Source organism: Euprymna scolopes, chromosome 23 (genome assembly GCF_053919585.1).
Source record: "Euprymna scolopes isolate OS-2025 chromosome 23, ASM5391958v1, whole genome shotgun sequence".
In the NCBI taxonomy this organism is placed as follows: Eukaryota; Metazoa; Mollusca; class Cephalopoda; order Sepiida; family Sepiolidae; genus Euprymna; species Euprymna scolopes.
In genome coordinates this window covers 62,179,619-62,206,228 of record NC_136504.1, presented here as the reverse complement: position 1 = coordinate 62,206,228, position 26,610 = coordinate 62,179,619, and the positions used below count along the sequence as shown (strand labels likewise).

At 34.9% G+C, this 26,610-nt stretch overlaps 1 protein-coding gene across 3 annotated transcripts; it reads left to right on the top strand.

Annotated features, from left to right (window-relative positions):
• The first annotated feature begins 1,197 nt into the window (after nt 1-1,197).
• On the top strand, nt 1,198-26,531 carry LOC145245956 (gem-associated protein 8-like). Of its 3 annotated transcripts, none has more exons than XM_080107727.1 (4): nt 1,198-1,457; nt 5,983-6,751; nt 16,000-16,059; nt 26,296-26,531. In XM_080107727.1, exons 2-4 carry the CDS (start codon nt 6,304-6,306, stop codon nt 26,502-26,504), a joined length of 717 nt encoding a protein of 238 aa, XP_079963853.1. In that variant the 5' UTR covers nt 1,198-1,457; nt 5,983-6,303; the 3' UTR covers nt 26,505-26,531. The 3 variants fall into 3 exon arrangements, with proteins under 3 accessions (XP_079963853.1, XP_079963852.1, XP_079963854.1); XM_080107726.1 differs by having other exon boundaries at nt 1,198-1,770; XM_080107728.1 differs by lacking the exon at nt 1,198-1,457 and adding an exon at nt 1,600-1,770 and having other exon boundaries at nt 26,299-26,531.
• The last annotated feature ends 79 nt before the right edge of the window (nt 26,532-26,610 follow it).

Here is a 26,610-nt window from a genome sequence, read left to right as displayed (position 1 = left end):
TGTTATAATTCGAAAAAATCAAGTTATTTTTTCTTGATCTTCACAGACATTTATTATTTCAAAAGGAATATTATTATCAGTAAATTATACAGATCAATGCTGAATATTATTATCAGTAAATTATACAGATCAATGTTGAAAATACTGTAGAGTGATTTCTTGGAATTGAATGTTGAGATAGCCATTTTGTCAGTTGGACATGTCTATAGTTATCTGCCTTGAAATGAAGAAGAAAAAGGTCGCCAGGTTCTAAACAAAACACTATGTCTTCTTGACAATAAAATCAAAAGTCTGAAGCACATGATATCAAAGCCAGCATATCTCAAGGATCTATAGGAGGGAAATGTTGTGCATTTCTCTCCTAATAATTACTTAAATAAACACAAGGCCAAACAACATTGCTTTTAATAAAACAATAATAAAGGGTTTATTTACAAAAGGCAAGATTGTATCTCAGACTGGAGAGAAAGAAAGGAAGTATAAATGTCTGTTTGAAGGTGTCTTCTGCCATGAGACTGCAGTCGTCAACGTAGCAGTGGGAGGGGTGAGTGAGAGAGGTCTGTAGAGGTCGCTTGCTGGAGTCTCTCTGGCGATCGCAGCTGATATCCCAAAGGGCTAAAAAATAGTCCTTAAGGGAACAGCGCAAATCAATGCGCCCTGCCAACCAATTGGTCAATGTGGCCGAATCACTTTCGCACCGGTCATTGATCCGCTTATAGTAAATAATTTGTTAACTGCTACAGATCCATTCCAAACAATTCTCTTCTTGGCCTTCATGAATAATCTTTGAAATCATATTTTGATATCATTTATTGATATCTACGCAAGCGAAATAAGCATTTATGGCAGCATCTTGAAGAGCACTGATGAGCCGGTTCTTTCTATCATATTTCCGACCTGGAGCAGTGGAGCACTGGAGCAGTGGAGCTGGAGCACGTGATAAAATGTGTGTGGGGGGGGCTTATTTAACACTTCTTTACGGCAGCCATGCTGACAAGTGACAACCTGACGGTTTGAGAAAGTATCGAATCCACATTTCCTTCTTTTACAAATAAATAAATAAATAAATAAAAACAGTTCGATCAAAGTCTACGGGGTGAAACAATTTGGCCGCAAACTCTCCAGCGGGAGAAATTTGTGCGTTTGATAATTGGAGTTATCTCACCTTATTTCTTGCGATTGCAGTTACTTCCCCTTACATTCCCGTCTGTTATAATGCCAAGAAATAAGCTATAGACATTTTAATTTTCATAATTAAATAAAATAATTTGTAAAAAAAAACATTCCATTGGAAAAAATAAATTTTCTTTTATGCATGCATTTTCTGTTAATATTTTAGCTTAAAAGTTTTAACGAATTGTATGTTTTTTTACACTAGATGTCGCGTCGATTTAAAAATGGCGTCCTCCGGCTCCTCCGCCAACTTTGTTGCCGTATGTTTCTCAGTCTAAAGTTAAGTACATTTTCCTTTAAAAAAAAACTGTTTATAAAATTCAATTCAGTGTTTTATATTTGGAGTATAAATTATTATTTTTTTTACTAATTCATTTTTTTTTTTTTTTTTAGTAAATAGTGAATATTGCTATTGACGACGTGATTTAAAAGAAATCTGTCAAAAACATTTCGTTTTCGTTTACGTACTCATTTGTGAGCTATTTGCGTTAAGAATGGAAATATTTGATGGAAATTTTGGGTTTGTTTTACAATATACAGAGATACGAAAAAGTGCCCGTCCCAAATATATATAACAAATATGTTATCAAAAGCAGGGTGAGTTACATTTTACCTGGCTGGATAAGTTTTTAGTGTTTTTTTTTTTTACTATAAAACATTCAGTTTGCAAAGCTAGTTGTGTCGAAAAAACAATTTGTTATAATACCGAGCAAAAGATTCGATCTTTAGCAAGAAAAGCAAGTATTAAAGATGGGAAAGAAGTATCGGCGCTTTAACTGGAGTTATCTCCCCGTGGCGTGTTTAACAAATTTCATAATGGCTGACTTCAAAGCGCTTTCATAAGAACGTGTTTTTCCATTGTAAAAAAAAAAAAAAAACTACTCTGTCAAATTGAATGATTTTTTTTTTCTCAGAGATCTTCAGTCCAAAACAGATACGTACAATATAACCTTTTTTTCGATATTTTCATTTTTTTAATGTCATGATTAAACTGTACAAGTACCTTTTCCTCAAACCACTTCTCTTTGGAATTCCTTTCATACACCTTATTTTGCTTGCAACATTGCAGAAACAGGGGACGTAACTAAGATTGCTTATTTTAGATTACTTTCAATTTTTGCTTATTGTTCGTTATTAAATTAAATTGTATAAAAAATATGGTAAATTTGTACGTGCCCCAGCGTATTATAAACACTCCAACCTCCTCATGTTAAGAACGGCTTTCGGAATAAACACCCCCAACCTCGAAAGCCGTTCTTAACATGGGGAGGTATTCCGAAAGCCGTTCTTAACATGGGGTGGTTGGGGGTGTTTATACTACGCTGGAGCAGGTAGTAAAAAAATACCAAAAATATTTTTTTTCAAATAAATTTATCTCAGAAAAACAGAACTGGAAATTATTTTACTTTTAAGGGTTTGTATTACTGTACACATAGATTCGAAAAAGTTGTCAAAAAATAAATATATAACAAATAAATGTTATCAAAGGCAAGATAAGTTACTTTTCTACCTAACTGGATATGTTTTTAGTGTTTTTATTCAATGTAACATGTTTATTCAGCTCGAAAAACATACAGTGTTTACCGTTACCGATGTATTGGAAAATTTTAAATGGTGCCGAATTCTCTGTTGAACACGGTAAGTTTGGGAAAAGGAGTTAAAAATAAAAAAATATGCAAAATACTGTTAAAACCCCACCGAATATATGTCAGCCTATGTCACGGTAACCTATATTGAGCGAGTTTCTGACAGTATTTTGTCTAGTTTTTTTTTTTTTTTTTTTAACTCCTTTTCCCAACCGTGTGAAAGGGCGTCATTTTAAATTTTACAATACATCGGTAAACGCTATGTTTTTCGAGCTGAATAAACATGTTACATTGAATAAAAACAATAGAAAATTATCCAGTTAGGTAGAAAAGTAATTTATCTTGCCTTTGATAACATTTATTTGTTATATATTTGTTTTTGGACAACTTTTTCAAATCTATGTGTACAGTAATACAAACCCGAAAAGTACATGCATCATTAAAAGTCAATTTTGTCAATAAAATCATTGTGGAGTGCTTAGGTGCATCAAAAGTGCATAAGATGTAGTTCACTACTCAGTCAGAAGGAGGAGAGAAATCCTACACTGTGACAATTCTTACTTTTGTGATTATAAAAACTGATAATGTGTTTAACCCTTGTTGGGAGGAAAGTAATTATTTTAATATTGAAAAACATGTGCTTAAGTCGGAGAGAGTTGCAACCTTGGTTGAAGTGAGTGTTCCTAATGATGGAGGTCTGAAAAGAATGGTCCTGGATATGACCTTAAACTATATGTTTGCGGGCTTTAGGGAGTGTGGAGTCACCCCTTAATTGCCATCGCTCCCAGGTCCACTCTGACCCGGTGTGCTAGTACCTGTTCGGGTCCCAACTGTGGGTTAAATAGAAACTGACTGGAAAAAAATATATACATATTCTATTAAAAACCTTTTTTTCATAATCACTGGATTCGGCATTAAATGACCTAAAAAGGGTTGATATGCCGTAAAACAAAAACAACCAACTGAACAGAGCTGGAAAGGATAAACAGACCAAATATCAAGGTCTCATGTATGATATGAAAAGAAACTGGAATCTTGGAGAGATATCAATCATACTAGTTATTATAGGTGCCACAGGGCTTATGAAGAAGAACCTGAAGTTCTACCTAACTAATATTCCTGGTGAACCAAGTGCAAAAGAGATCCAGACAATTGCACTTAAGGGAACAATGAGGATACTAAAAAGAGCTCTCGGTTGGTTTCAATAAAAAGCAGGGCCATGTTGGCAGTTAGTTTGGCTGCCCCATACCCAGCGTTACAATCTTCAAAGGAAGAAAATTTAAAAAAAAACAAAACAAAGCCTGAATATTTATGATAGCGACGGAACAAACCAGAAATTGTCAAGCACTTAATTAGTTATGACATTGAATAAAACAATCCAAAATTGCACTAGATGCAAGCATAACTGCACCCCTTAAAAATGTATAGCCCCTTAAAAAAAATAAAGTTGAAATACTTACCCTCCACCCCCGTCTTTAAAAAACAGTTTTTAAATAAAGTTGATTCATTTAATGATTAAAAAAAAATAAAGTAAATGGGGGGGGGGCAACAAATAACTTTTCTTTTCTTTTTTTTTTTTTTTCTACCGAATTGTATACTTTAAACATTTCTGAAACTATATTCAAATTGATTCATTCCTTAAAAAAAAATAGTACAAAAATGACTTAGTGGTAGGATAAGTAATTTTTTTTAAGCCTGAAATTGATTTAATTTTCTTGTAAGTCAAATTAACGATAAAAAATTCAGACAATGAGTTTCCGCATTTTAAAATTATATGAGTTGGTAGAAAATTAAATTTTAATGTGTCTGGTAAAAGTTATTTTGTATATATTTTAGTTTTGGATTTCTCCATTGTTAACTGTACTGCAAGATTATATAGATTATTGAACCGATTCTTTACATTTATGGGGAGAAGGAAATGACCTTAACCTTAAAATCAATGAAAAGATAAAACCATTGTTTCATTTAATGTTGGTACTAATTGACTGTTCAGCAATAGCCCTGCTACTTTTGTTATGTTTGGTAAATCACAATCAGAAACATTTCAGTCAATTCTAGTAGACCTTCAACCTCTCGCCTTTGTCTTTGTACTCAAACATAGCATACAAAATGGTGCCCACATATTTGAAAGAATTACCCAAACAAGTGGTCGTTGAAAGCATTAAATCTAGAATATTCCATAGTTTTTTAGCTTAGCATTATCATTTCATTATCCAGGTGTCCGCAGGGAACAGAAACCCATGCATGACCACCTGTACACTATCTTGCTCAACAAACTATTTCCAAAGTACCTTTTCTCTCTAATGTCATGTAATCTTGTTCAACAAATAAATTTTATATCTCTTGGCACTTTGTCCCTTTCTGTCTAAAAATATATGAAGTTATTTAATCCAAGGCGCATCAATGAGTTTGAAATTCTGAATTACCATTCTTTAATTATGATCAGAACCAGAGCTTTTCGTTAATTTCTGTTTGGGTTTATTTGTTTTATTTTAATTTGTGTCCCTTCCATCTTCTTTCCAACTCCACCTCTGAAATAATATTCCCTATTTACTTATTTTATTCTTTCTAAATAAAACCTACTAATTTAATCATCTAAAAAGAAAGAAATTTCACATCTTTTGACTCCTAAATTGCAACAGGTTGACTTGACGAGGAAGCAATGAGTGATTTGATTTGTGGTTTGTTTTCTTGTTTTGATTTCTTCTTGTTCCTCCATTCTTATTCAGTAGGAATATCTCCCTATTTAATTGCATAAAAAAATAAAATAAAATAAAACAGTGTACACAATTCTCCCAGATCAACATGTGATCTCAATTTTTCAAAAGTGACTGAAGATATCTGGTGATGGTTGTTGGGGTTTTTTGGAAACCACACCTGGCTTGAAACCATTGGTATCATGTTGATTTAACCTGGTCTTCTGTAACATCATTATTAAATAAATAACAATATATGTAGTTATTCTTTTTAGCCTTATGGCTATGATCACAGTGTAGTATCTGTTCTGATGCTATACTTCACCTTTTTTGTCCTCGGTCAGTGAAGGAAATGATGAGACAATTTTAATTTTTATTCCTATCCAGAGTACCCCTTTTTGGGGAGTTGATCTTGTATTATACTCTGCCCTCATAAGGAAGCAAGTAAATAGGAACAATATATGTAGTTATTTATTTCCAAGCAATCCATGAGAGTAATATTCTTTTTGTATTCTTTTCTTTTACAGGCTTTGTTATTGATGTCAGTCGCCCTATTGTATCTCATTTTCAACTGAACACAGCCATAAGGAATAACATGATAAAGATATGCTTCAGATGAAAAGATTGTTTTTCCATGGACAAGTTAAAGAAATTAAATCAAAATAGAATCTGCTAAACGATATTTGTCTTGCCCCTAAAATTCTTGAACAGATTTGAAAGAAAAAGTATTGATATCTTTGTTTCTATGTGTAATGCCAATAATGTAAAGAAATAAAATACAAAAAAGAAATATTCCAAACTTTAACTTCAATTGATTAATATTCTTTTAATAATCCCACCTCCTAAAAATGAATCCAAATATGAGCCAATCAGAAACAGACCAATCAGAGACAGATAGCACTTTGTCTGTTGCAACACCACCTTTTAATATAGACAATACAAATCATTGGTTCGCAAATAAATGTTTCTCCAAATACTGGAACTATTATGCTGATGCCAGACTTTGGTATTTAAATCATCTTAATTACCAAAATGCAGTTAACAGTTCTTATTACTTTCCATCCTGGACGGCTTCAGCCAATCTACAGCCATGGTTTCAGGTACAACAGACAAATAATCGTTGGAGAAGAAAAAATCACAAAAGCCATAAAAAGCGGAAAAAGCGATATTTTAAACATGACACAATGTCACCAAAAGACTGTCACCAAGAAAATGAAGAAATAGAATTTGAGATGGAAATTACAGATGCCATGCGGGAATTTCTTGCTAAATCCAGTGAACATAAGAAACAGAAAGGTAAGTCTGTCATGAGTTTATTTTTGAACAAGCAGGCGTACCTGTTGATGCCTGTGTGTCAGGTTTGTGGAATTAAATATAAAAATTAAATGTTAAAAAAAATGTTTTGTTTTGTAATTTTTTTTTTTATTGATGTTAAGATAAAACCCCAAATAAAGAATGTGGCATTGTAATGTATCTGCTACTATTTATGGACTTATATTGGACTTTAAATCTTCTTGGACATATATTTTATAAAAAATACCCATCTAAGGACAGGTAATATTAAGTTTTACACTACTTTTATGGCCCCTTACAAAGATTAAAATTAAGATATAATGCTGATAAACCATATGTCTAGAATTCTTATTCCAATTTTTATTAAATCCATTCGATGATTTTGATTCTAGAGAATGTCTAAAAAAAAAATTTTTTAATTTAAATACAGAGAATTTTGCTTATTTGGTATTTAATGATTATGGATCAAATTTAGTGAAAATTTAAAATATTGGAATTTTCAAATGGGAGGTCCAATATTATGCCCACTAAAACCTTTTTAAAATAGTTTAAAGAAATTGAAATTTAAAGAATGTTAATTGATGTTTAATACCTATTATTATTATTATTATTATTATTGTTAGAAAAAAATCAGAAGTATTTAAATGTTCACGAAGGCTTTTCACCTCTTTTTACTTCCTTGGCAAACTAAATATAGCCTACAATTTGGCAAACTTAAACTAAATATAGCCCACATTTTGACCTCTTCTACCTAGCAACCGTATTTCAAAGTTCATAATGATCAGTTAATTAGCTTAGGAGTGAATCCTCTACATATAAATGTATAAACATACATACATACCTAACTTTATATAGAGATAAAGTAGAATCTTTGCACACACTAGAATGGACAGTTGCAGATGATGATCTTATTTTCTTTTCTTTTTTTTTTTTTTTTTTTTTTTACAAGACTCAAAGGCCACTTGAGGATAAGGATTAATGAATGTAACGTGGTAGTGTTGGGTAGAATTTGATTTGATTTTTTTTTTTTTTTTTTTTGAGATGTTTCAACGTATATACAAAGTGTCTTGTTTTACTAATCTAATATATAAAAGGCTATATGTTTGTCTGTCTCCATATTTTCAAACTAAGTCTTCCAAAACTAAAAGTCGCAGAGCGGCGCTAGGGGCCTCAAATGATTGGATTTTTTTTTATGGACCGTTCTTTTATGAGTCTTTAACCAGTTGAAATAGTTTTTAAGGGGTCAAAAAAATGAGTCAAAATTGAAAAAAATCGTTATCAATTTTGTACATTCATTTTAGATTTTTTTGATTTTTAATCAGTTCATATGCATGTCACATTGGTACAGTTGTAACTTCACTAGCTTTGAATGCTACAGTTTTGCTTTCGATTCTAGCTGATGGCACCTAAGTACTTTGTTTTTTTTTTACTTTTGAAATTACGACTATAATATATACAAAATCTGAACAAATTTATTATTATGATTATTTAAGGGAACAGCCCAACAAGAACTTGTTTACATTGTACTTGAAGGTTATCATCATATTGTAGTTGGCTGATTTATGTTCTTGTTTAATCATGGAGTCATTTTGTAGGAATTGCTCTGTATACTTTTTTCTATATATTTACTAGCAAATTTATCCAGCATTATCCGAGTATTAGATAGGTAGAACATATAACTAATAAAATTTGGCAAAGCAATGAATCCAATCATTCCCTTCTCAAATACAAAACCTAATGTTTAGAATCTTTATTCCAAGTTTGATCAAACTCCATTTTGATTCAAGAAAATGTCTAAAATTTAATTAGTCTTAAATGGAAATTCAGGGAATTTTGCTAAATTGGTGTTTAATGACTGGATTGAATTCAATGCAAATCTGATATATGTGAACTTTCAAATGAGATGCTGTGTCCAAATTATTCCAAAAACCATTTAAAATACATCAAAGAAAATTAAATTTGAGGAGTACTTATTCATTTTTGTTATTTCATAAAAATTAGCAGTATAATGTAGTCTGAACTCTTGGTTATGTTTTTCTTTTCACTTAAAAATAATTGTGTTCAAAGGAATTTGATTTTGATTTTCTCAAATGCAGTGTTCTATTTTCAAAATATGTATGGTTCTATCGTATTTTCTACCACTTCCAAAAATACAAAAAAATATCTATTTTTTCGTGACAATTTTCCTTTTGTACAACTTCTAGGCCTATTTTCTTCTTAGGTAAGAGGTTTAATACCACCAGAAATAATCCAGATGAGATAGTGTAGGCCAAATATGAACAAAAATGTCTATAAAACTTACCACAGATACTGCTATTCTCTACAATGTACGGAGTTCACCTGTATTAAAAATGATTTTTTTCTGGATCATGTCATTTTCGCATAAAATTTGATGACAATAAGCTTATTTCTTAGTCTTTGGAGTAGAGAAAGGCATTTTAACACTATTTAACTCATCAGACCTATTAAAATAACGTTTCTAGCCTTTAAGTCAGTCTTGAGCAGCTTCAGTAAGTATTTCTGACCTCCAATTTTCCAATGTTTAAAAGAAAATTATGCATTTCATAAAAATATAAAAAAAAAAAGGTATGCAAAAAAATTATTTGATTACTAAATCAATAATTTTTCTTCCTTTTAGGTATAGTAACAAAAACATTAATTTTAAGGTCATTTGAAAAGATTAAGGACTATTTAAAAAATTATTTTTTTCTTGTTTTTACTGTGAATGCGACTTTAAATCAAAGGGCCAAAATCTAGTTAAAACTGTATACAACCGAAATAACCACCATTAGATAAAATTAACAGTCCTGTTTGATCTCAAGATATTGGTATCGTAAATGAGGTTAATCAGTGCAAATTAACTATATTGAGGCAAAGTTTATTGATTATAGTCTAATTTGAGCCAGTTTTGGCCATATTGCAGCCATTTTGAGGTTATAGGTAATTTTCGTCAAGTTATACCTTTTTTATCTACTCCATGTAACCTTTTATGCATACTTTGTTATATTCCTACCTATACTGGAAGACTAGCAGAAACCTACACAGATGTCATAAATTAACAGCATGTATAGTTTTATAGGTTTATTTTCTACTGTTTCGAAAAAATTAAGTCTTTTGGCTAAAAACAAAAAAAGTACTTTGGGGTGAGGGTGACAATTATTTTAATTTTTTGAAGTACAACTTTGAGGCCTACATTAACTTATTGATGAAAATTAGAAAGAGATATAATACACCAGAAATGACCCAAATGAAACAATACAGGTTAATTTTGACATATTTTAATCCATTTTGGCAGTTAAAAATCCTATAATTCTAACTTTCCAATTTAACGTCATTAGATATCGATGCAATGAAACATTGCAATGACATCAACTAATTCATTGAATAACTGTCAATAATGACATTTACAATCATTTTTTTTATGGCCATAAAAAAAAAAATTCCTAAGAAGAAAAATCATATTGGTTATTAGAAAAGTTCATTTATCCTTATGACTACAGCAAACTTGATGAGGATGAGAAACGGTCATGTCACACTGCAGCTGCCAGAATCCACAAGGGTATGAACTCAGACACAACAAGTGGTGCTTTATCAACCAGTGATATAGTACTTACAACACCATTTCAGACAAGTTCAAATGAGGTTGATCATGTCTTAATGAGAAAACAATGACTTTTAACATATTGCAACTAATATTTCTTCGTTTCTATTTCTCTCTTACTTTCCATCTCTGCCCTGCTTCAGGCATGTCTGTCGACCTAGTCCACAAATCCCAAAACACCATCATAAAAAGTCTCAATAAAAAACACACGATAAAACCCGGATCTCCAACTTCTAATGTAGACCCTCACTACCAGGTCTCCTTCTCTAACATCAGGGGTTTACGTTCTAACTTTCCAGAGGTTGAAACTCAATTACAGGAGACTAAATCAGACATATTATTTCTAAGTGAAACTGGCATTGGACAGACCATTTCCCTAGATGAATTCGTAATTAAAGGATACTCTAATTTAACTTCCAAATCTGACCCCCTAGATCGCCATGGGCATGGAATATGTGCCTATATAAAAGATGGCTTTCCATGTGGTAGGGACATCTCCAGAGAAGATCCTAACTTACCCTATATGTGCTTCCGGGTTGCACTAGCTCAAACTACTGCATTTATATTTGCTTTCTATCGCCCCCACAACAGCAGAATTACTATTTTTAAAAGCATATTTGAGAAAATTGACCACGCCCTATCTGCTTGTCCTTCAGCTAATATTCATGTCTGTAGAGACTTCAATGTTCACAATGTGGAATGCTTAACTCACTTAAACAAGACCGATGATGAGGGGAGGTTCTATCATGATTTCTCCATTGCTTATGACCTCACTCAGATTGTTCACGAACCCACCCATATTCCCAATACTGACGGCCAGTATGCAAGTCTCCTAGACCTCTTTCTCACAACTTGCCCTGAACTGTGTTCATCTTCTGTTCAGTCTCCACTTGGATCTTCCAACCACTCAGTTGTATCAGTTAAGATAAAAATGAATTGTAATAAATCCTCAGATGTACCTCTCCATCGTACAGTATATTGATACTTTATGGCTGACTGGGATAGCTTCCGCACATTTATATCAGATCTACCTCTGCATTCCATGTTTAAATAGGATGTGTCCTCTATAGTATCAGACCTGACAGAATGGTTAATTGTAAGTATAGACGGTTTCATAGCCTCGAAAAAATTCCAGCAAAAACCTAACAGCCAGCCATGGTTCTCTCTGGAATGTGCTGCTGCCATTGTGCATAGAAATCACTTTTTCCATTGCTTCCAACGTAATAGATGTACTTAGACTAAAGCTGCTTTCAGAACTGCCAGCAACCACTGTAAAAAGTAATAAAGAACACAAGAGAGTTGTATGCTCAGTCCGTCAAGTCCAAAGTAGTTGAGCAGCAGCTTGGTTCCCACTAGTTTTGGCAAATAGCAAACAGAATCCTGAACAAAAGCGTGTGCTCTATCCTAACTCTCCTAAATGTACCTGAGGTAATCTCATCAGCATCAGACAAAGCCAAACTCTTTGCCAAGGACTTTGCAGCTAATTCTACCCTTTGCAACCAAGGCTGCCAACCTCCTATATTTCCTCCTGTATAAGAAAACATGCTATGTGATATACAAATATCTGTACGTGATGTTGCCAAGCTAATAAAAAACCTTGATTCCAGTAAAGCAACCGGCCCTGACGGTATTCCAATTATAGTACTCAAAAGACTTCAACCAGAACTTGTGCCCGTCCTTACAAAACTGTTTAAACATTGTCTTAAGGAGAATTGCATCCCGTCACCCTGGAAAATCTCATCAGTATGCCCCGTATTTAAGAATTCAGGTGATCGCTCCTCTCCCTCACAGTACAGGCCAATAAGTCTCCTGTGCGTCATGAGTAAGTTGCTGGAATCTGTGTTAAATAGAGAAGTAATAAACCATCTTAGCAAAAGTAACCTTCTTAGTGACACGCAATATGGTTTCCGTTCTACTAGATCTACAGCAGATGTGCTTACAGTTATATCTCATAGGATTAGCGAATATCTCGACGGAGGCTACCTTTCTAGGGCAATTATTCTTGACATATCAAAGACCTTTGATAGAGTATGGCATAAAGGTTTACTTCACAAGATCTCCAGCTATGGTATAGCTGGAAATGTCTTCTCAATTATTAAATCATTTCTCTCTGATAAGTTCATAAGAGTAGTGGTTGATGGGCAGAAATCAGAAGCTCACAGTATTAATGCTGGAGTCCCTCAGGGGTCCATCCTGGGCCCAACTCTCTTCCTGATCTATGTTAATGATCTTCCAAATCACATCCTTACATCATTCGTAGACATCTATGCTGATGGCACTACTATCTATGGTAGCACATCTAAGACCGTAAACGACCAAGTTCTCTCTGATTCTCTCTCCTCTGATCTTGAGCAAGTGGTACAATGGGGAAAGAGGTGGCCTGTTACTTTTAATGCATCTAAAACCAAGCTTTTATCTTTACATCATCAACGCTCTGATCCCCATCTGGCATCAATTGAAATGAATAGCTCTCATCTTGGGGAGGCCTCATGTTTTGACAAGCTTCTGGGCTTGACCGTTACTCCTGATCTTTAATGGAACACATACATTAAATCCGTTGCCAAGGCCGCTGGAAAAATTGTGGGATCCTTCTATTGATCCAGTAGATATCTCACTGCTGATGCAATTCTCTATCTATATAAGAGCCAGGTTCGTCCAACGATGGAGTACTGTTGCCACATCTGGGCAGGAGCTGCTAGAAAGGACATCCTGCCTTGATAGAGTTCAAAATAGACTTTGTAGCCTTTTCGCTTCCCTGCAACCTCTTTATCACAGAAGAGATGTTGTGAGTTTGTCTGTGGTTTATCATTATTTACATGGCAAGTGCTCGGCTGAGCTCCATTCTATGGTCCACCCTCGCCAAACTTTCACAAGAAACACCATTCTAGCAGAAAACACTACCACTAGTTTCCCCCACTCTTTATCTGTGCCTAAATCTAAGCATAGATTCCATGAGCAAAGCTTTCTTAGAACTGCACACCTATGGAATTGTCTTCCGTTTTTCTGCTTTCCAGCTGACTACAATATGGTTGTCTTCAAGTCTAACGTAAACAAGTTTTTGATGAGCCGTTCCATATAAGTTAACAAATTTACCAAATTTCCATTACTAACGATTACTATATTGTCCAATTTATACTGTCCACGCTTTAACCCTTATCATCGAGTGGCCTCTTGACCTTGATAATGTGGTGATGCCTATGTAAAAAAAAAAAAAAGAAAAAAAGAGTCTTATCTGTTAATTTGCATGGAGAAAAATAATCTCTTGGATCAAAAGCAACATCTCTATCGCTTGTTGGCAAGCGACTCCTAGTTCAGAAGAAGATGATGCAGATAATGTTGATGATGATGCCGGTATTGCTCATAACAATGATAGTGATGACCTTGAAAACCAAATTGACCAATTTGCTGAAAATGGTTTCAGAATTTAGTCTTCAAAAGACATTTGATAGCATGCTTGTCTCCAATTGATAACTTAGTGTTTTTTCATGTGTTCCAAGTTTTTCCAACTGATTCTGTTCTAGTTCTTTCAGGAAACAGATTTGATTGAGGTCAAGAGTGACTGTATATCAGTTGAGATATCACTGAGAGTCCCTTTAACAAAGAGTATTCCATTAACTTACTGATAGAAATTCCCAAGCAAACATTCTGTATTATTGATTTGGAAAGCAGGTTGAAAATTCTATTAATCAAACAATATTGAAATCCTGAAATTTACCAACTGAATATCAAATGAAGACATCATTGATTAATCAATTAATCCATTACTATTGATCAATAGTAATGTTGATTTAAATAAATGATTTTTCAGTGACATAATACTAGCAGTGCATAACTTATTCAAGGTGTTACTTTTTTAATTGATGTTGCAAAGAAAGTTAGAACTCTGAACATGTTGATATCACAGTTTTATCTGAAGCCAACGACTGCAGTTGAGCATTTGCCAAAACTGTCCTTATTGCAATTGAAACTGGTTCTTGAATGTCGATATGTGATGCGATACCATCACAGCATCATATGAAATTGCATGTTATGAACTGAACCCTGAAAACTTCACAGTTGTTCTAAAACAAGACGAAGTATCGGTGCAATATGGTGTTTAACATTTGAAGTATGTCCTTTTGAATTCCAAAACGAATATTTCAGAAAGACCCAAAGATGCATATGTTGGTTTCCCCCTTCAGTGTTGCTGTAAGATGCAGAGAATTTACTTAAAATGTTGGCTCAGCAAGTAAACAAGAGAGAGAATTTCAACTAGAAAAGGTTGTCATTAAAATTATTATGAGGAAAATAATCAGTCCTTTCTTTCTGTATGCACTTGTATCTATATTCATCAGATCCACCTGGATAATTAGTTAAAACTAAGATGAGTAAAATCATCCGTGAAGTCATCAATTCAGCACTATCATCAGGCTAGAAGAAACGTCAACTGAAAACTTAGCTCAGGACAGTGAAATAGGATGCTAAACCGATTCTCAGCCTTCACCTTTATGGGGTCTGTTACTGGTACAGTGAATGGCTACACTCATGATAGAAGCAGCCTTGAATTGTTGTGCCTGGTTAGCTAGTGTTCAGGATGTGGTGAACTTGTTGGAAAGAGCCGACCTAACCAACCTAGGGTGAATGCCACAACCATGACCATGACAACTAAAAGAAACTAAGTTTAATAAATTTGGTTTCATTTTGAAAAACTTTTTCTTCTGATTTTCTTCAGTTGCAAGCACTGCAGTAACTTCTTCTACTGTATGAACTACTACTAGATTATTCTTTCGAAGTATCTAAAAAGAAAGGAATAATAATCAATAAAGTGATGCACAAACAATGATAAGAAAAAAGTGAACGGACTTCAATTTGATAGTTGTCCTTTATTAATACTTAGGATTATATTGAGCTTCATATTTAAGTTATATTGTATCATTTGACTTCATTTCAATTTTAAAGAGAATTTGGGGGGGGGGTAACATAAATATGGCCAATTAGTCTTTCATACAGATTTATGTTTCTACTCAATTCAAATCAAATTCATTTCAGGTATTTTTAATGTATTTGGAAAGGTTAGATAAGTGAAATATTAAGTCTTGTCAAAACTTGTCCAATAATTTCAATTACGTAATTTATAGTGAGGTCTCTAAAAATCAATTTTTGACCACTTTAATGACCTCTTTTTCAAATTGCAAATAGTTTCACTGCATTCCTCAAGTTTTGATGAAAATTCATGTTGCTTGTCCAATTTGATCAATTCCTAAAAATGACACTTTTTGTGGGAAAATGAAAAAAAAAAAATATAACCAGGAGCTCAGACAGCCTTGTGTCTGAATTTTAATAAAGAGCTTCAACCTCCTTTTTTATTTCCTTTATATAAACTGAATATAACCCACATTATCTACCTTTATGCCTCCCAGCTGTGTAATGATTAGTTAATTAGTTTAGAATTGAATCCTATACATACAAATATATAAACATCTGCACATAGCAAACTTTATATAGGTGAAGAAAAAATATCTGGCGACATGATCTAATGATTGGAAAATCTTATATAAAATATGCTTTATACAATTCGTACAGTGTTTTGAACAGTTTATACCTCATCCAGGTATGTAAAAGCATGTGACCAGTAATTTCAGACAATTCCTTATTTTATTTTATTTTTCAGAAATCATGAAAGAAAAAGAAAGTTCTAAGAAAGAGACGCCATGTATAAATATTGAAAATGGTGAGTGTTTTCTGAAATTATTTTATTTATTTATTTTTTATGAACTTTTGAGTTCATACTAATGATAGTTTTAATGTATTGAGTGCCAAGGGTCCACAGGTTGTAATTTATTGGATTGCTGATAAATTAATTTGGTCTGGACTAAATTTTCTTAATTATCTGTTGATAATTGTCCCGGTAAACAACTTTCATCAACTCAAATAATTTGAAAGAACAAAATATTTTATTTTAAATATAAAATAAAGTCGGTCTCTTTATCGTTTCTTTGTCATCACTAACTTTCTTCCTACAAAATCAATATTTGATTATGGTCTGTTAATTTGGGGCGGGGGGAGGGGGGTTCTTTTTTATAGATTTTTGGAGCCTGTTTTTTTTTTTTTTTTTTTTTAGAATAAAATTTTGTTTAATTCCTCCTAAAGAATACTTTTTTCTTATCAAACCTATGTCTTTATCTGGTGTAAAAATTTCCAAATGGTTGCCATCTTAAAAATAGAAGCATAATTCTTTATCCTTACTGCTGTGCCGTGGAACAGTGAAAATAAGAACAATCAAGTCGAGGTTCGGTTAAGGAACAAGTATATTAACAATAATGTACAAAGATAGGAAAGCGTGTATATCTGCTGGGCACTCGGCTAGCAGTTGAAGTGCAGTTTTATCTCTCTCACCGGTGTTGGAATTACTAGCACTATTTATAGTGCTAATCGGTGTAAATTCCTTTGTTCAAGGAAGGCCGATATAACTTGAAAATATCTCGTCTGGGATTAAGAACGTTTTTGTTTTGGGTTCACCCTAATCAATTCTGTTGATTTCTATTTTCTGTTTGATCTTCTGTTCTCCGGAGCTGTCTCTGGTATGGGCACCTGAAAAGTATCAAACACTGTGTCCATGATGTCCTCCTTGGGCGATCTGGTCACCTCACTGTTTGAGTATCTTTTCCGAATTTGGTTAGTGTTACGATTGTGCACGAAGTCTGGTCCCTTAATCATGTAGACCATGTTGCCAATTTGTTTTTCAACAATGCCGGACTCCCAGAAATTCTTCTTGTAGAAGACTCTTTCGCTAACTTTATACCGTTTTTTGTTATCGTTTTTTTGAGGTTTGGCCTATCCTGGTTTGATAACAACTTGTGAAAAATCGATCTAACCTTGCGTCTGAACATAACCTCAGCAGGTGTCTTCAACATTTCGATGTTTGCATTCGAAGTGACTCTGTAGACTTGTAAAAACTGTTGGGTTGACTTATCTGTCGGCGACCCTCTAGCTTTTTTTCAGAGCTCTCTTGAATGTGTCAACAAATTTCTCTGCTTGTCCATTACTTCTTGGGTGATATGGCGGAATGGTTATATGCTCGATTAGATGATCCTCGCAAAAATGTTTAAATTCAGTAGATGTAAATTTAAATTGCGTTCCATTGTCTGTAACAATGCAGTCTACTACTCCAAACCTAGCGAATAGTTCATACAGGAAGTTGATAGTTACCTCGGATGTGGGATTCTTACATTTTAATACTTCCGGCCATTTAGATAGGCTGTCTACAACAATGAGTTAGTAAAACCCATCTAGCGGTCCTGCAAAATCTAAATGAATCTTAGACCAAGGTCGGTCCGGTTTTGCCCACGATCCGAATTGAGTCGGAGGAGCTTTCATAGCTAATGCACATCCTATACACTCCCTAATTTTTCCTTCTATATCCTTATCCATGTTTGGCTAATAAACGAAAGAGCGCATAAGGTTTTTCATTCTTGATAAACCTGGATGTCCTACATGGAATTCCTGGAGCATTCTTTTCTGTAATGTCGCAGGAATTAAGACCTTATCATTATATAAACAGGACGTTATTGCAAATTGAATAAATTTTTTCATCCAGTTCGTTATTGTTGATCCTTTATTTCGTGCGTATAATAAATTCATCCACCTCTGCCTTACTCTTAATCTCATCAAGCGTTACTGGAAGTTCTCTTATTGTGTCGCATAACGTATTTTTTACTTCAACTTCCGCTTGAATGGCTGATATTACCATATCCTCCAATGGTTCTGTCTGCTTAGGTATTTAACTCGATAATCCATCTGCATGACCAAATCTTTTAGATGGTACATATTCCATTTGGAAATTGTAATTCAGAAGTATGGTACCCCATTTTTGGAGTCTATTCGCCGTATGTTGTGGTAGTCCCTTTTTCAATCTGAAAATCGTTAATAATGTTTTGTGGTCTGTTTGTAACAGAAATTGCCTACCGTGCAGGAAACGATGAAATTTCTTTACCGCGAATATAATGCTTAGTGCCTTTTGTACACCTTCCCAAACCGCCTGAAAATACGCTTGGGAAATTCTCTTTAACTCCCTCTTAAGTTTTCTGCCTCCACATTCGAATCCTCAACCTTTTAGCAAAATGAGCTTAAAGGCAGATCCCTTAATCTAAACTTTTCGAACAGATCATTTCCAAAGAGGTTGTTTGATTTTCGCATGACAAAAATTCTTGCTTTTTCGACCATGTTCAGGAAAAAAATATTTGTCAATAATTCTCCTTCGAAGGTAATTTTTTGCCACTGACGCTTCTCATCATTTTATGTGATTTAATCATAGTGAGTCTCCCAAACCTCTTCCATATCTGTACATTAATAATGGAAATGTCAGACCCACTATCAAGCTGTAGCCTTACTTTCTTTTTAAACATTTTGACCTGTACATATTTCAATTTCCGGTTCAATTTTCGTAAGTTTAATGGATGTCTTTCTACCAGATTTTTTTCTACAATGCGATGCTTTATGCCCTTTCTGGTGGCAGTTGTCACATTGTTTGAATTTGTAGGGACACTCATTGTACCAATGTTTATTTCCACACTTCCAACATGGTCCAGGTGGATCTTTTTCCTGTTTCTTTCTCTGGTTATTTTTTGAAGTCAAATTTTTCTTTTGTGTATCTTTTTAATATGCGACACTATGCTTTCCTCTGTGGCACAACTGTCTTGTTTCAACACAATAAACCGTTCAGTCTTCAACTAAGTTTTGTAGTTTTAAATTCGGTTCGTTTTCAAGTTTATTTAAAACACAACGCCTGATTTCAGCGTCTTTATTTAAGACCAGCCAACCCTTGTACAAATATTAAACATTTAAAATTATCTGCTAATAATTCCTCCAGTTTAAAATTGTAACAATGCTCGTTATCTATACTTGCATAAGTAGTGTAGTCTTCTTCCTCTCTTCTAGTAACATTCATACATTTATATCACCTATGGAAAAGAGACGTTTTTGCAGAAAACAGTTCTGTAAGTAGCGTTTCTTGGAAGCTCAACTTACTGGTCTTTTTTGGGAGAATAAAATTCACGTACTTTGTATGCTCGGCTGTTCCCAATTTCCTTAGCAAAAACCTAACTTTTTTCGTGTCTGACCAGGTACCACAATCCGATATAAAAATATCCTCATATCGTCTATCGTACTGAACGAAAGTGACATCGTCTTCTGAATTATAATTTAAATTTTCAATAGCGGCCCACACAGGTGTTTGAGAAAATGCGTTATGATTATCATCCGCTTTAGTTAACTGGGTCTCCTACAGAATTTTTCTTTGTTCCTCCTGTGTTTTCATCAATATTTCCTCGAATGCGTTTCTGTTGTTGAAGCATTCATTAAATTCCTCTGTTCAAGGAAGGCCGGTATAACACTTACAGAGTTACTTCCCTTTTATTGAGCAAAATATATTTGAAATAAAAAAAATGAAATTAAAATAAATTGCAAGTAAGCACACTTATTTATTTACGAATTTAAAAACAAAAATAAAATTTACATTTAATCACAGTTCATTATTTTATGTTTATGACAAAATAAAATTGTTTATTTTTCAAAAATTGACATGATGTTTAAACCCAATCTGAGTATCAGGAAATTGTAGCTGTCATTCAATAAATTTCATTAAAGCTACAGTTAAATAGTGTAGTTTGGAATAAAAGTCAATTTTTTCTTATGTAACTAAACCAAAAGTATTTAATATAAAGAGAAGTAGAAGAAGAAAAATATTTCATGAATTGATAAATTTTTAACAGAATTCAAATTCAAAGAAACTTGTGCCGTCTGATGCAGCAGTGATATTATTGAAATCAATTTCCTTTTGCATTTACATTTAATCACTCTCATAGTGATTAATATATTCTTTTGGTCAGTTAATACAGGCCATCAGAGTAACATTGCGCATGCCCAGACTTGTGTGACGCTGTGGGCATTGAGAACTTAATGCACATCATCACCATATCAACTGTTTCTGTCCATCACTATATATATATATATATATATATATATATATATATATATATATATATATATATATATATATATAGGATTTCCTTGGATTTTACTTGTGCAAATGAAAATTCAATTCACTTTCTTGAAGTTATATTTTTGGATTTTACCGTCATTGGATTATTTATCTTTCACCAGACTATCCATTCACGTGTAATTACCTTATTCTTCACCATATTCCCTCTGCTTCACTTTTTGGTTATCAAGTAAGATCTTTGACTTACTTGTTGTTTCATCAAATACTTTTGTATGCAAAATCCAATCTCGCATTTTACTAATTCCTACCCTCTGATGAGAAGGAAAGTATTTCTTCAAAACTCTATGGATTAAGGACTATCCACTTATCAAGTGTTTTCTTTTCAAATTAAATATGTTTTTAGCTCTTTTTCAAAGTGTATTTTAACATATTTTATTAACTGTTTGCTCGTATTATAAGCTCTATCTCCTATTTGGTTTTATCAAGCTTTTACATCTGGTGAGATAACTTTATCAATATTAATTCTTTAATATTTATAATATACTTTAGTTTTACCATCTTGGATCATTTTGGTAAATTTAATTGTAATTTTTATTTTAAATATATATATATATATATATATATATATATATATATATATATATATATATATATATATATATATAGTTCCTGTTGAGACATCAATGTACACATTGACATTTGCTCACTTGTCTCATCATGACTGATGAATGGCAGGAATAAATCCGATACTAAAGATCTAGACTCAATTTCATTTCTATAATACATGTCACCTGAACTAACTTATCTTATATTCCTATGTTCCTGTTTTAATGAAACTGTTGAATAAAGTTAATATAAAATTCTGATAAGAATCCACGCATTGGTTAATAATATTGATTTAATTGTAAAGAGGATGTTAGTATGTTTTATATGGAACTCTAGTAATCCTTTTCTTTTCAATCAAGTGCAATCAGATGAATAAAGACAGTACTACAAAATAGCTATCTCCATCCTCTCTGCTCGATCTGACCGTCTCCATCCTCTCTGCTCGATCTGACCGTCTCCACCCTCTCTGCTCGATCTGACCGTCTCCACCCTCTCTGCTCGATCTGACCGTCTCCACCCTCTCTGCTCGATCTGACCGTCTCCACCCTCTCTGCTCGATCTGACCGTCTCCACCCTCTCTGCTCGATCTGACCGTCTCCACCCTCTCTGCTCGATCTGACCGTCTCCACCCTCTCTGCTCGATCTGACCGTCTCCACCCTCTCTGCTCGATCTGACCGTCTCCACCCTCTCTGCTCGATCTGACCGTCTCCACCCTCTCTGCTCGATCTGACCGTCTCCACCCTCTCTGCTCGATCTGACCGTCTCCACCCTCTCTGCTCGATCTGACCGTCTCCACCCTCTCTGCTCGATCTGACCGTCTCCACCCTCTCTGCTCGATCTGACCGTCTCCACCCTCTCTGCTCGATCTGACCGTCTCCACCCTCTCTGCTCGATCTGACCGTCTCCACCCTCTCTGCTCGATCTGACCGTCTCCACCCTCTCTGCTCGATCTGACCGTCTCCACCCTCTCTGCTCGATCTGACCGTCTCCACCCTCTCTGCTCGATCTGACCGTCTCCACCCTCTCTGCTCGATCTGACCGTCTCCACCCTCTCTGCTCGATCTGACCGTCTCCACCCTCTCTGCTCGATCTGACCGTCTCCACCCTCTCTGCTCGATCTGACCGTCTCCACCCTCTCTGCTCGATCTGACCGTCTCCACCCTCTCTGCTCGATCTGACCGTCTCCACCCTCTCTGCTCGATCTGACCGTCTCCACCCTCTCTGCTCGATCTGACCGTCTCCACCCCCTCTGCTCGATCTGACCGTCTCCACCCCCTCTGCTCGATCTGACCGTCTCCACCCCCTCTGCTCGATCTGACCGTCTCCACCCCCTCTGCTCGATCTGACCGTCTCCACCCCCTCTGCTCGATCTGACCGTCTCCACCCCCTCTGCTCGATCTGACCGTCTCCACCCCCTCTGCTCGATCTGACCGTCTCCACCCTCTCTGCTCGATCTGACCGTCTCCACCCTCTCTGCTCGATCTGACCGTCTCCACCCTCTCTGCTCGATCTGACCGTCTCCACCCTCTCTGCTCGATCTGACCGTCTCCACCCTCTCTGCTCGATCTGACCGTCTCCACCCTCTCTGCTCGATCTGACCGTCTCCACCCTCTCTGCTCGATCTGACCGTCTCCACCCTCTCTGCTCGATCTGACCGTCTCCACCCTCTCTGCTCGATCTGACCGTCTCCACCCTCTCTGCTCGATCTGACCGTCTCCACCCTCTCTGCTCGATCTGACCGTCTCCACCCTCTCTGCTCGATCTGACCGTCTCCACCCTCTCTGCTCGATCTGACCGTCTCCACCCTCTCTGCTCGATCTGACCGTCTCCACCCTCTCTGCTCGATCTGACCGTCTCCACCCTCTCTGCTCGATCTGACCGTCTCCACCCTCTCTGCTCGATCTGACCGTCTCCACCCTCTCTGCTCGATCTGACCGTCTCCACCCTCTCTGCTCGATCTGACCGTCTCCACCCTCTCTGCTCGATCTGACCGTCTCCACCCTCTCTGCTCGATCTGACCGTCTCCACCCCCTCTGCTCGATCTGACCGTCTCCACCCCCTCTGCTCGATCTGACCGTCTCCACCCCCTCTGCTCGATCTGACCGTCTCCACCCCCTCTGCTCGATCTGACCGTCTCCACCCCCTCTGCTCGATCTGACCGTCTCCACCCCCTCTGCTCGATCTGACCGTCTCCACCCCCTCTGCTCGATCTGACCGTCTCCACCCCCTCTGCTCGATCTGACCGTCTCCACCCTCTCTGCTTACAACTTTTCAAAGATTGGATGTTCCTGTAGTTGAGGTTACATTCCTTGACTTGGAGTTATCTACCCTGAGTGAATCCTCAATATTTGGAAACACTTAAATTATACTAAAAAGTGTAGTGAAATGGGTTAGCAATCGAACAGTTTACTTGTAGTAACATGCTAAGGGTTTGTTTTTTTTTTTAAATAGAAATCACTCTAGACAAGGCATGAAGACGTTTGATGTAAAAATCTTCTAACAAAAATGAAAAATGATTATCACAAGGACAGAAGATGCCTTAGTCTTGAAAAGATCAATGCTTTAAGTAGGAGGAAAAGAGTTTCACAAACGAAGTTCTTATAAAGATTATAGAAAAGACTGAGATAGCAACATCGCATGTGCAAGAGAAAGGGTGATACCAATTAAATTAGAGATAAATTTCTGCACCTTAAGAATCTATAAATAGGACAGATTTCATACATGATCTGATAGTAGATTTATAGAGATAAAGAATAATTTCTGTTATGAGGAAATGTTTAGAGTGATAAAGAGAACTAACCTTATAAGAAACAGAAAGAGCAATGAATGATCCATTGCTCTGTTTCAACTTTAGGAAGATTTAATGAGAAAACTTCAGAGTTGATTTCTCTTCAAGAGATTCATGAAAATCTTTTTTTATTTTTACTGTCGAGTCTTTTTGTATTGTGTTCATTTTTACACCAGATAAACACACAGTTCAACATAGTGGAGAATAATCTATCTATATAAAACTTGATGTTTGTCTGTTCCTTATAGAAAGAAAGGTTACAGAATCTACATAAAATCTAAGTGTATTCTTATGTAAAATTTATTGGAGAAGACAATGGAAATGTTCCTGAATCTCTAAAAGCCCTCTTAAATGGGGCAATGAGCATATAATACCTTTAAAACTTCAAATATTTTTATGAAATTTATGTATAAAATTTGCGGGGAGGCGATGGAAGTGATCCCAAATCTCTATGTACCAAATATCTAAGTGTCCTCACCTCTCTTAACATGAGGACAGAACCCCTTCAAAACGTCAAGTGCATATATCTGATTTTAATGCAATTTATACCATAAGTCCAGGGAGTTTTCTAACATTTCAGCTTTTGACTATATTACATGTTGAAACAAAAAGAGGAGGAGATGAAAACAAAGAAAATATGGTGAAAAAGTACATAGTAATGATCCGCATTTAATCCCGAACAACATCAGGTTTTCTTGATAGATTTATATAAGCAAATCCCAGTCTTAGTAGTATGTATATAGATTTAAATGAGCTAATGTCTTTCTCCGAAGAAAATGAAAGATTTTTTTTTTTTTGTATTTAGATGTTATTCTCACATTTTGAACAATGTAACTGCTGACCTTCTTGTTAAACTCTGGGAATCTATGGAATTTCAAACGGAGCCCTTTATTTAATTGACTGGGATTCTCATGAAATGTTCTCGTTCCATCAGCTATAACTGTGTATAAGTAATTGTTATATTCTTAGTACCATCAGATCGAATATTCAACCTCCAGAAGACTGTCACTTAAAACTGATTATACTTAGTACTTTATCTGTTGTATTACAGGTCCTTAAGATTTCTACTTGGTTATGGCTGACAGGAGAACAGTCTATCCCCTTGGATTGAATAAAGGGTTGGGTTTGAAATTCCATACATATTCTTAAGTTTGACATGATACATCGGAAGAAAGTCTAAAGTTATATCAGTCAAAACATTGTCAAAATAATATCCAAGATAAGAATTGTAGTTTAAATAAAACAAATCATCAATCCTCATCTCATAGGGATAAGCAAGACCCACAGTTTTAGTAGTGTGTGTCTAAAGAAGTGTTTTAGCCACAATCTTGGCATTCATCTCAAAATCGAATTGAAAATTTTTTTTATTTTTATTTTAAAGATAGCTTGTCATTTTTTTTTTTTTATTTTTTTTTTTTTTTTTTTTTTTTATGGAAATCTGTCAAGCTGAGACATGAAGATGTAAGGAGCTATAAAAAACTCCAAAAGGTCAAAAACTAGCCAACAATTAGTGTTAGATGGATAAATTCCAATCTAAAGAAATAGCAATTCTTCTCCATTGTCAGAAACATCACTCAAGGAATATGAGGAATAAAGGAAGCGAGAGATACAAGACTGCCAAAAGTCAAACCAAGATCCACTTTCTACTCCCCAAATTTTACCATATTTTCATCTTTATCATGTAAATTCAGTAAACCGTTAAGAAAAGCCTTTTTGCTATCTTGAACTGAATTTGTTTTACACTTGATTTTTCAAGTTATTTCTACTATTATGTAAAAGACACTTTGTGAGTGTGTGTGAGAGAGAGTTCCCTATGGACTCCAAAACAGGCATTTTTTTATTTTTTTTTTATTTCACACAGATGTACTTGATGTGTCTGAAAATGTTCTTATGCATGTTTTGTATTGGATAAGTATCAATAATCAAACAAATCTGATCAAAGGGCAAATCTAATTTTGACCAAAGTTAACACTTTTATACAGCCTAACATCACAAATGTATTTGAAAAGTTTTATCATCGCACAAGCAAAAAGGCCCAGCAAATAAACTCTTTGATAAGACAGGGGTGCGTTTGAAATGAATGCTTCTGTTTAAAGCACAATTGAACCATGATACTTGACTTTTGCATTTTAAACTTTAATTCAAGCCATTATATAAAATTAATTTCATGAAACAGTATGCTCTCTACAGTGAAATGTATACTACAATGTATGGTGGACTAAGTTACTGCGGAGAAGCATGTGAAGCTTCCTGTTGATATACCATTGGTGGGTTCTTCAACAAGAGCAAGAAATCAATCGATTTGATTGAAAAAAAAAAGTGATTTCACTGATTTTTTTAATGACATTAAAAATATAGTAGGATGGAACATTTGTGGATCCTCATTCAATCCTGGGTAACGTCAGGCCTTCCTGCTAGTATATATATGTCTAAAGAAGCTTTGAGTATTTTATATATTGAAAACATTTTTTTTTTTTTAATTTTTTTTTATAAAGATAGCTTGTTATTTTACCACGGGATTTCCATATTTCTCATGAGTCAATATAAATTTTTCATTTTTTTCATAACATAGTAGGCGACCAACCCCTCTCAGCCAGTCACCTCCCACCGGCTGAACGTCCTGGAGTCCGTCGTACAAAGCAGATGAAGCAACTCTATGGTAAAAATGCTGGATCAATTCATTGCATGGAAACAGCTCTGCAGATGGAGTTTAACAGAGTCATTGATGGCTTACAACCAAAATTATGGCCTAATATGCCCTTTAAATGTATTTTTCATTGAGCTTAATAAAAGGTATACTTTTTTTTATAATAATGTCAGGCTTTATTCTTTTCATTTTTCAGTATTTTTTTAATTGTCTAAAAAGATTTTTTCTATGTATAATACA

Coding starts and splice junctions, on each gene's coding strand:
- LOC145245956 (XM_080107727.1), top strand. CDS start 6,304: ATGAATCCAAATATGAGCCAATCAGAAACAGACCAATCAGAGACAGAT. Junction 6,752..15,999: donor TGAACATAAGAAACAGAAAG/GTAAGTCTGTCA, acceptor TTTATTTTTCAG/AAATCATGAAAGAAAAAGAA. Junction 16,060..26,295: donor ATGTATAAATATTGAAAATG/GTGAGTGTTTTC, acceptor TTCATAACATAG/TAGGCGACCAACCCCTCTCA.